Source organism: Rhincodon typus, chromosome 23, assembly GCF_021869965.1.
Source record: "Rhincodon typus isolate 14 chromosome 23, sRhiTyp1.1, whole genome shotgun sequence".
NCBI classification, from domain to species: Eukaryota; Metazoa; Chordata; class Chondrichthyes; order Orectolobiformes; family Rhincodontidae; genus Rhincodon; species Rhincodon typus.
The window spans coordinates 21,079,554-21,090,689 of record NC_063354.1 but is presented as its reverse complement, the minus strand read 5'-3'; the positions used below and the strand labels follow the sequence as shown (position 1 = coordinate 21,090,689).

At 38.0% G+C, this 11,136-nt stretch overlaps 1 protein-coding gene across 2 annotated transcripts in view; it reads right to left on the bottom strand.

Annotated features, from left to right (window-relative positions):
• lrrc45 (leucine rich repeat containing 45) overlaps positions 1 to 11,136 on the bottom strand; it is a 59,749-nt gene that overhangs the window by 45,249 nt on the left and 3,364 nt on the right. Inside the window, exons 3-6 of one of the 2 annotated variants that reach the window (XM_020530312.2) lie at positions 9,406 to 9,467; positions 8,357 to 8,427; positions 3,079 to 3,257; positions 2,523 to 2,651 (exon numbers count right to left, since the gene is read on the bottom strand). In XM_020530312.2, coding sequence (XP_020385901.2) covers positions 2,523 to 2,651; positions 3,079 to 3,257; positions 8,357 to 8,427; positions 9,406 to 9,467 — 441 coding nt within the window. The remainder of the gene's footprint in view (positions 1 to 2,522; positions 2,652 to 3,078; positions 3,258 to 8,356; positions 8,428 to 9,405; positions 9,468 to 11,136) is intronic. The other variant, XM_048611022.1, reaches the window with a different exon arrangement.

Below are 11,136 nucleotides of genomic sequence, written 5' to 3'. Positions count from 1 at the left end.
TATGGAGACTGTATGTCCCAAATTCTACCACACAGAAGCAACGTGAAGCAGCTAGCTGTCCATATGAAATAGGGTGCTTCAAAGCAATCCTGATAATGGCTGTGAAGTTCCAATCATTGTGCTATTCAACCTATTGTGAAAACTCATAAGTCCTCAAGGAGGTCACTCTTGGTCCTGAAAGCTTTCTAATCAACTTTAGAATAAGGCCCAGGTGGGGTGTCATCAGGTTCCAATAACTGAGGCCAATGACTACAGGGGGCACACTAAACTGGTCTTGGGTTAGGGTTAGGGCAGGGCAGGAAGCAGCTCTGTAGTCTGTGATTTCTGTTCCCACTTCAGATTACCCTGGAAGGGTAGGTATCTATATGAGCAACACACAGAGCCAGCTGTTTCAGGGTGATTGCAATGCAGTTGCAACACAAATGGTGCTCATTACCAGCAGGATGATGCTGGGAAGCCAAACAATACGCCCTATGTCTGACACAAATTAGCAATATAGGATTATCTAGCAAGTGTGAGAGAAGAATTATACTGACAACCAATTTAGGGTTGTCAGTTAGGTTCACAATGTGTACAAGAAGTTAATATATTACTACACTGGGTTCTATTCTTTACAGACAGAAGAATATGTGTGCACACTGTATCTGTGCGAATTCACCAAACTGGCGACAGTGTTTTGCTGTCAGGCCAGTGTCTCAGTGCACTTATTTAAGATCTTATCAAAGTCTGGAGGTTAACTGTCAATCGTCATTAACTGATGCATTCTCCATGGCAGTGTTTCTACCCATCAGAACTTTTCCCTCTCACTATAAATGCTGGTGTCTTCCTTTTTTCGGTAATCTTGAAAATTGTCCTGATGAGTGCAAGACTAAAAACTCCAATAAAATGTGATTTTTACAGCAATACTCAAGTTCTATTCTACCAAACTGCTATTATCAGTTTTCTCAATCTGGTTTGGATTCTTCAAACAAGATAGAAAAAGGATACCAGCTTAATCAACTGCTACCAAATGAAGAGCGGGGGCATAAGGAAAAAAATGAACAGGAAGTATAAGTGGTCTTGCAGTTGAGGTTAAAGCATAGCATGAATGCAGCATGTTCGGATGGAAGTTCATTGACCCAAAATGTCAACTGTGTATCTCCACAGATGCCATCTGACTTGCTAAGTATTTCCAGCATTTTAATTTTTAATTGCAGATTTCCAACATCTGCAGTGTTTTATTTTTATCTTGATATATCATCAGTGATATTTCCTTTGTACTCCTTGCTAGTCAATTCAAGTGGATGTTAAAAGAATTCACAGGAGCTGCTTGAAAAGGAGCAGGGAGTTCTCCTGGTGTTCTGGCCAATATTACTTTCTGTTACCTCTCAAACCAGATTAACCTGTTAGTTACCTCAGTGCTGTTTATATCCTTGATCATTGCACTTAATTTTTAAACAAAACTCTTGAATTTGATTATCATGTATCGCTCTCCATATCCCTGCACACCATTTCTTCTGCCTTTATTCAGAAACAATTTACTGGAATGGTTTCAGGAATGAGGGACTTCAGTTATGTGGATATTTTGAACAAGCTATGCTTGTTCACCTTAGAAGAGAGAAGGTTGAGAGATGATTTGATAGATGTGTTCAAATTATGAAGTATCTAGGCAGGTTAGAAAGAGAGAAATTGTAACAAACAAACAGAAAACGTTAAAGAAACTCAGCAGGTCTGGCTGCATCTGTGGAGAGAAAACAGTTAACATTTTGAGTCCTGTGATCCTTCTTTAGAGATAAATGGAACCTTTTGCTGGCAGAACCAGAGAACAGAGAACACAGATGGAAAATGATTGGCAAATGAACCAAAAGTGACACAAGGAAAATCATATTTTTAATCTCAAAGTATAATTAGAGTGTGTTGCCTGAAAGATTGTTGGAAGCAGATTCAATTGTGGCTTTCAAAAGGAATTAGTTAAGTACTTGAAAACAAAAAAATATGCAGGGCTACTGCTAAAGAGTAGCGGAGGAACATTAGGTAGAATTCTCTCAGACTTGCATTGGCTGAATGGACATAGCAACTCTTTTCTACGCACGTTATTCTTAAAATAAAAAAAAGGAAGATATGGTTTCTGAAGGACAGAACACTTTGGTTTAAATACAAACTTGATAAGATTTTAAAGAAACGAATCGAAAAAGATAAAAGTCTAATTTGTGAGTGAGGGAGAATTTAATCAAATATCTAAAACCAAAATGTAACTATTAGATTAAATGAGAGCATGGTTACATGGTTACTCTCTGTAGACACTGTTAATCAACCTGTTCAAATGTGTTTTGATACACCTTTGGAGCAGGTGGCACTTGAACACTACCACAGTGCGACAGGAAACCCATGGCATCTCTATATGCTTGGCACCGAGGGTACGCCACTGCACAAACTAATAACTCACCAATCACCTGAATAGATAGTCAATAGTTTTATTTCGTTCAAGGATTTGTCACTTCTCTGGGTTCACTTACATTAAAACAAAATTTAATTTTACTTACCTATAGCTTTCAATAAATCACTGGGGATGTTATTTCCAGCCAGTTCTAGACGCGTTAAGGTTTTGTTTTGTTGTAATGCACAAAGTAATGCTCGACCGCCTAAGAGGCCAACATTATTCCAGCGAAGGTCTATAAAATCAAAAGAAAGATTCCAGAAGCCACAATGTGCAGTGAGAGAATGACATCACAGGGACAGTTATCTGCAGTTTTTCCAAGTTGTCAAATTAATTCACTAACACCCTCTTCCCTTTACTGATGAATTACTCTAGGTTTTGTTTTAGAAGCACATAATTAGATAAAATGCTTCCCAACATTACTTTGTTTTGAAAATGTGATTTATTACTTACAGTAGGCAATTTAAAAAAAATCACTGCAATTATTCTAAACCTTGAAGAAATGAAACTTGTCAACTGTGAATTAAACAGCTATATAATGCTTAAGGACTTACACCTCTCAATTGCTATGTAACTAAAATGTTAACAAAATCTTTACTTTTGATGAAAAATATTTCTACTTTTTTTTAAACTGGATTAATTCTGTAAAGAATCCCACATACCGAGTTCCTCCAGTGCATCATTGTGTTTTAAGGCCAATGCCAGCTCTCCTACACCCTGGTGGTTGATCTGGTTATTGCGTAGGTCCAGACGTTTAAGACATTTGTTGGTTCTGACTCCCTCACAGAATATACAAAATCCTTCTTCCCACATTCCAAGAGCATTCCATTCCAATATCAAACTGGAAGAAAATGGCCACACTACATTAGGAAAGTCTTAAACTATGGGGACTGGCCTTTAAAACACTTTACAATCTTTCACAAAGAAAACATACTTAATTATTTAGATAACACAGTGTGGAGCTGGAGGAACACAGAAAAAGGGTCCCGACCCGAAACGTCAGCTTTCCTGTTCCTCTGATGCTGCCTGGCCTGCTGTGTTCCTCTAGCTCCACACTGTGTTATCTCAGACTCCAGTATTGGCAGTTCTTACTATCTCTGATACTTAATTATTTAGCCTGCGTCAATTATAAAGGGGATACCTCAAAGAAAGCAATCACAGTTTAGCAGATAATGCATTTAAATTCATCTACCCCTTTAGAACATAGAACATAGAACATAGAACATAGAACATTACAGCGCAGTACAGGCCCTTCGGCCCTCGATGTTGCACCGACCTGTGAAACCAATCTGAAGCCCATCTAACCTAAACTATTCCATTATCATCCATATGTTTATCCAATGACCATTTAAATGCCCTTAAAGTGGGCGAGTCTACTATTTTTGCAGGCAGGGCATTCCACGCCCTTACTACTCTGAGTAAAGAACCTACCTCTGACATCTGTCCTATATCTATCGCCCCTCAATTTAAAGCTATGTCCCCTCGTGCTAGCCATCACCATCCGAGGAAAAAGGCTCCCACTGTCCACCCTATCTAATCCTCTGATCATCTTGTATGTCTCTATTAAGTCACCTCTTAACCTTCTTCTCTCTAACGAAAACAGCCTCAAGACCCTCAGCCTTTCCTCATAAGACCTTCCCTCCATACCAGGCAACATCCTGGTAAATCTCCTCTGCACCCTTACCAATGTTTCCACATCCTTCCCATAATGCGGTGACCAGAACTGTACGCAATACTCCAAGTGCGGCCGCACCAGAGTTTTGTACAGCTGCAACATGACCTCATGGCTCCGAAACTCAATCCCTCTACCAATAAAACCTAACATACTGTACGCCTTCTTAACAACGCTATCAACCTGGGTGGCAACTTTCAGTGATCTATGCACATGGACACCGAGATCTTTCTGCTCATCCACACTACCAAGAATCTTACCATTAGCCCAGTACTCTGTATTCCTGTTACTCCTTCCAAAGTGAATCACCTCACACTTTTCCACATTAAACTCCATTTGCCACCTCTCAGCCCAGCTCTGCAGCTTATCTATGTCCCTCTGTAACCTCACAAACTTTAAGCTCACAAATTTAAATATACCAGATGAAACTTTAGTCTCCAATTGTTCTTCCCAAGAAAAGCTGCAATATTGGTAGCAATGCACTTTTGGGGATGCCTATCTTCAGACAAGACTTTAAACTATGCTCCTATCTGCCTGCTTAGGAAGTTGGAAAAGATCCCATGGTACTTTTTTTGAAGACTACCAGGGAAATTCTCTCTGGCTCCTTGTTGACATTAATCCCTCAATTAACGCCACACAGAAAAAACAGATTATCAGGTCATTGTCACGTTGTGATTTGTGGGAATTTGCTGAGCACAAACTGACTGCTGCATTTCCGACATTACAACAGTGACCACACATCAACAAGGGTTCTTAAATGAAAACAAACTGCTGGAGAAACTCAGATCTGGCATCATCTATGGAGACAGAAGCAAAATTAATATTTCTATTCTAATGACTCTTCTTTAGAACCTTGAGGTTCTTATTAGGCTTCTCTGGCTGTTAAGTGCTTTGGGAATTATCTGACCAATGTGAAAAGCACAACATAAGTGCAAAGTTTGACTTCCCTTCTTTACATATTGCAGTTAATTATTAGATTATAGCTGTTATTGAGCAAGTTAATTCAAAAAATATGTTTGAATGAAGTGATTCTATCAAATCAAGACCATGATATTTTGGATCAATCATATTCAAACATAACAACATACTTAACACATACTACAAAGATATTTTATATTTAAAATATTCTTTTGTCTCACCTGCTCCAAAGATGCCAACTTCAACAAGGGGACCTCTGAAATGTCCACTTCATCATGGCTGACAGGACCCTCAGCCATGTCTGATACCCTCCCGCACTTTGGCCTTCACCCTTTCTCTTCTCTCCCACAACAGCAATAGGATGCCCCTCATACTCACCTACCATCCCACCAGCATCCATACAGAGAGGATCAATAGCTGTATTTCCACCACCTCCAGCAGGATGCCATCACCAGACACATATCAACCCACCACGCTCCCCCACCCCCCTCCCCACCACCCCCACAACCTCAGCCTTCAACAGGGATTGCTCCCTTTGGGCCACATTGATCCATTCCTCCTCCACTCCCAACACCTCCCCACATCCCAATGGCACCATCCCTTGCAATTTCAGAAGATGCAAGACATACCTGTTTACTTCCTCCTTCCTTATATCCAAGGCCCCAGACACACCTTCCAGGCAGTTTACCTGCACTTCACTCAAATCTAGTCTACTGTACTTACTGCTCACAATGTGGTCTCCTCTACATCGAGGAGATGAAGTGGAAACTGGGTGACAGCTTTGCAGAACATTTATGTTCTGTCTGCAAAAATGACCCTGAGCTTCCAGTTGCCTGTCACTTCAACACACCATGCTATTCTCTGGTCAACATCTCTGTCTTGGGCTTGCTGCAGAGCTCTAGCAAAACTCAGCGCAATCTGCAAGAACAGGTCATTTCCACTTGGGAACCCTGCAGCCTTCTGGACTCAATGTCGAGTTCATATTTTACAGCCCGAGTACCTTCTGTCACCCAACGCCCACATACCAGGCCTTGGCACCACATGGGCTGCTATCACAAACAACCCATTGTCAGCCACCAAATGGTCCCCATCAGCTGCTATTCATTCTACCACGCTGAACATTATCCATTCCTTTTTCTGCCCCACTGTTTTCCTCACTTTTTGGGCTCCATCTGTCGTTTACTCCTCTCCCTCCCCGCACTCCAGCTTGACCATATATACCAATCTTTTCCCAGCTTCAATCAGTTCCGAAGAAGGGTTGCTGAACCCAAAACATTGGCCTTGCCTTCTCTCCACAAATGCTGCCAGATCTGCTGAGTTTTTCCAGTATTTCTGTTTTTGTTTCTGATTTCCAGCATTTGCAGTTCTTTGGTTTTTAAAAATATATATATATCTAATATTGCTAGAAAGACTGAAGTTTTCAAGGAATGAGGAAAAAAGGAATTTATTTCAATTCTTTTGGACATACCTGGAGTAGTTTCTTTAATTTGGGTTAATGAAGGTTCATTGTGGACATGAAGATTTTCTTTTAAAAGGATTCCTAGAAATCACATAATAACTAGTGATAACGGCTTGCTTCATGATAGACCCTGCTGAAGCTGCTTTGAACAGTGACTGACTTGCAGGAGTTCTGGTTTTGTCTGGCTCAGGTTGGAGAGAAACCTGAATAAGAACAAGCAGGGCTGGAAGAAAGCCTGTAATGAATAAGCTGCCCAGCTGAGCTTGTCATTTTTTAAAAGAAGAAAACTATCAATTCAGGGTGAAATCTATTTCTTCTTTTGAAAAACTGATTGAAAGAACTTCTCTAGATTGTATTTCCTGATCAAGATGTGTCTGCAAGAATTCAGAAACAAATGTGCATGATTCATGAATTGACCACACGTGCCAGAATAATAGATTCCAGAACATCCTATTTTATCCATTTGCTTTCAAGAATACCCTATAGGCTGAAGTATTCTTTTGCAGAATACCCATTTCTGCAGAGAAATCATTTTCTCTTCCTCTTTATTCTGAAGAGAGTGTGCGTATTTGCACTTTTTTGGGGTAAGCATTTACAATTCTACATTACTGACTATCAATAAAGAACAAAGAACAGTATAATACTGCATCTTTATTGATCTGAGTTGTATTGTTATCATGTAAACACAATTAGGTTTACTATGAACCCTGTTTGACAGACACTTTTTTTTAAATAACCTTATATAAATAAGGTACTTAATTGGTCATTTTAGTGACTGGAAATAAAACTCATGTCGTAACTCACAGGATAGCGGGATTGGAGTAATGGTGAACTCTTCCAGCCTGAGTCAAAATATATGTGACAAGCAACATAGCTTATACGTATATTCATAGCCCAAAGCTGATAATATCACTTGAATCACCTGTGGTCCATATTTTCTGAACATATAGCAATATAGTAACCACTAACTGTTTGTGCACAGAAGACCACTAAATGAAGAACAGAAGTTGCAATGACAAGTTACTGTTGCAATATAAATAATGCATGTTTATCAAATAACAAATAGTATTTCATTAATAGAAATGAAGGTCAGCACGTATTCGTAGTACAAACAGAGGATGTGCAATAGAAGCCATAGAATACAATTTAAACCAAAACTAACCTACTATGTAAATTATTAAAATAATTAGGGAAGGTGACAGCCTAGTGGTATTGCTACTAAAATGTTAATCCAGTGAAGCAGGTTATGTTCTGGGACGTGGGTCGAATTGAAACTCAATAAAAATCTGGAATTAAGAGTCAAATGATTACCATGACCGTGTTGATTGTGGGAAAAACCCATTTGGTTTACTAGTGCCCTTTGGGGTGGAAAGAAATGACTTTACTTATCTGGTCTGGCCTACACATGACTCCAGACCTATAGCAATGTAGTCGAATCTTAACTGCCTATGGGCAATAAGGGATGGCTAGAAATGCTGGCCTTGCCAGCACTGTCCACATCCCTTGAATGAACAGAAAACAAAAGGTGGAAACATAGTTTTTAGAAACAAGCTACTTATCTATGGTTCCAGTAATATAACAATACACTTTTATTCCCTAATACAATGAAGTTGCATTAGCAAAAATCTGAAAACTACGTAGGTTGCTGAGGATTAGATTTTACTCAATGAAAGGGGAAGCCTGATTCATATACTTGCTATCTTGCATGTTAGGAACTAAAATTACAGCATCAGTGGGTCAAATAACTGTTATCATACTTGCAGTGGGGGAGGAAAACGGCTCCATCAAAACTGGTTTGAACCTGCCAAAAGCCGATTCGCACTCTTTCACACAAGCACATAAAATTTGAGAGCCATCTGCTTGGCTACATATCTGAAGGAGCTATTCTTACTTTTTGAGAGATTTATTATGCCGCAATAATTTCCCCAGTGCTTCAGCTCCAGCCGCTCGTAGATTATTACCCTTAGATACAAAAGTTTACAGTTAAGTTCTTAACTGAATATTTAACAAGGTTACTATGACATAGGTCAAAATATAATTGCCACAGCACACAAACATAATGGACAGTGTTAAATAACTGAAGGTTAAGACTGCATGAAACTTAAAGCAGCAGTGGTTTCTCAAAACTCCAACCACGGAATATCCAATTTCTGTCACTTACAATAATAAGTCAAAAACCTGTTTCCAGCACTGTGTTGTTAAACATATTTTAAAGTGACCATCATGGATCAGAATCAATTACAAGCTACAGCACTTTGCAAATAAAAAAGGAGATCAGAAGTGGCAGGCTAAGAATGTTGTGTGAAATTAACTGGAGGTTAATAAACAAACCTTTTTGATAGTTTCACTAGCTCAAATTTCCAGTCAGTAAAGTATAAGCATTATATATAAACATTTGTATATTTTGATTCATTAGAAATAATTTTTAATCATTACAATGAAAAACAATGTTTAACAAGTATGCTACAGCAAATACTATCAACCTATAATATGGAAAACTGCATGATGAAAAAGTAACATGAGGAAAATTGAAAAGAAGTATCCATGTCACAAAAAAAATCTACAGTGGATTTGAATAGATTTATCCTATAAAATGAGACAAATATGCATGTAGGCAAAATGTCGAGCGATACTGAGGTTTTTCCTCAAAGACTCAATAAAACAGAACAGCAATGTTAATCTTCCCCATGGTGTTCCATTTGGCTGTATATGTCAAAATTATATTCTGTTAAATGCTATTTTTGTGAACACGGTATAAAAAGAAAATAAAAAGGACAAATTGATAGGATATTGAAATAATTTTGCTGATGACCTCCACAAAACAGTTTCAATTTTGAGAATTTTTACAAAATACTCAATCCTCGGACCCAAAACGCGCTGCTTCATCTTACTTTCTATTAACTTTTCTCATCTCCAGAAACCACACCAATAACATTTTACCTTCATGTCTAAAGTCTGGATTGTAGTGTTTACACAGAATCCATACAAAAGCAGTTTGGCACCTACAAGAAAACAAAAAGCATTTAAGATTTTGCACAAAGGATAAGCAATGCTGTTAGAATCTACAAAAGGGCACATATGCAACACATCTTTTAGATTAAAGATTTCTTTATTATTGCCCATTTAGTACATAATTACAGTTATATAAATATATAAACTTATTAAGAGAAATAATATATTCCTTTTCATTCCTTGCCCTTTATGAGCCATGAAACTTCTGATGTCAAATGGGCAGGCAGGTACGTTACTCAAAGCCCAAAGTTACTGGCTGTGTACTGCATGGATAGTACACGGATACCTTGGGGCCCTAAACTTTTTCTGTTTTCCGTTCAGCATGAAGTACTCATTTTTATCGGGCACCATAGCATTATAGGGAGAAAGTGTCATTTTTCTGTTCTGGATTAAATAGTCTAGTACTCTAAGCCACCCAGCAGAAAATACAAAAAAAAATCAAATCATAGTTGCCAAATTGAGAAAAGCTAAATTTCAAACAGTGCACCAATCAAGTAACACTTTACAAGTGCTGCAGATATGAGATTGTTGTGCGCTAAATTTTAAGTGCTTTATTTTTCAAATGTTATTATATTAGGAACTAATATTCTATTGACACAACATGAAAGTTTAATGATTTGAAGTGTTTTTTTAAATGCTCTCACTTTTATAGAACGACAATGTACATAATCCCTAATCCAATAAACAAATTAGTTGGGAATTAATCTCCAACAGGGCAAGGGTCATGGTCCTGCCTGTAATCTCCAAAAATGAACATAACTAGTACGGTAACAGGCCTGTGGCCTAAGCTTGTTGCACAATCTGGCTCTCTCATTAGTAAAACTGGAATGTATGATCAGGAATGGACAATTCAGCTCAGCAAGCCTGTTCCATCATTCAATTAAATCAGAATAGATCTGTATCTGAGCTCATTTAAAGGGGAGCTTCAAAAAAAAAAAAAAATTGCTGATATTGGTCTCCCAACACTTGGCATATTTATTTGTCCAATCATCAATTCCCTCATCACTTTGAAGCATGGTGATATGAAATAGCTAATAACGAGAATTATCTTTATTTAGTTGGTAGCACTCTTGCCTCAGGAGTAGATAGTTGTGGATTCAAATTCTACCCCAGGATTTGGTTTCAAATTCAGCTGGCAGTTCAGTGAAATACAGTGAGTGCTCTTTTGTTTATCATGTCATTCTTAAATTCAGACATTAAACAAAGGTTTGTTCAGGTTGCTGATAATTTTCATTCTCCATCATCTAAATGGAGCTATGAAGAATTATAAAACTCTTTTCGGAAAGATTGGGAAATTCTGCTAGTGTCCTGGCTAGTACTTTTCTTTCAATAAATATCATGCAAAACAAAAAAGTCTTGCACTTCATTATTATTTGGAGAATTTTGTTGCATTCGAAGTGACTGACATTGTGTCTACATATCACAAGAGTTGTTTAAACAGAATTGTGCAAACTACTGAAATGTTACTCTCAAAGCAGAACGGCTATATAAATGCAAGTCTTTCTTTGTATTTTTTAAAAGCTGCTTGTGTTAATGAACAAAAGCACAGAGAAATAATAAGACCATTCATGGCTAAATTAGATGAAAAAAATGATAGAACAGCACACAACTAACTGAAATATTCTGCATTAATACATAATACCTTGATCTTAAATCTGA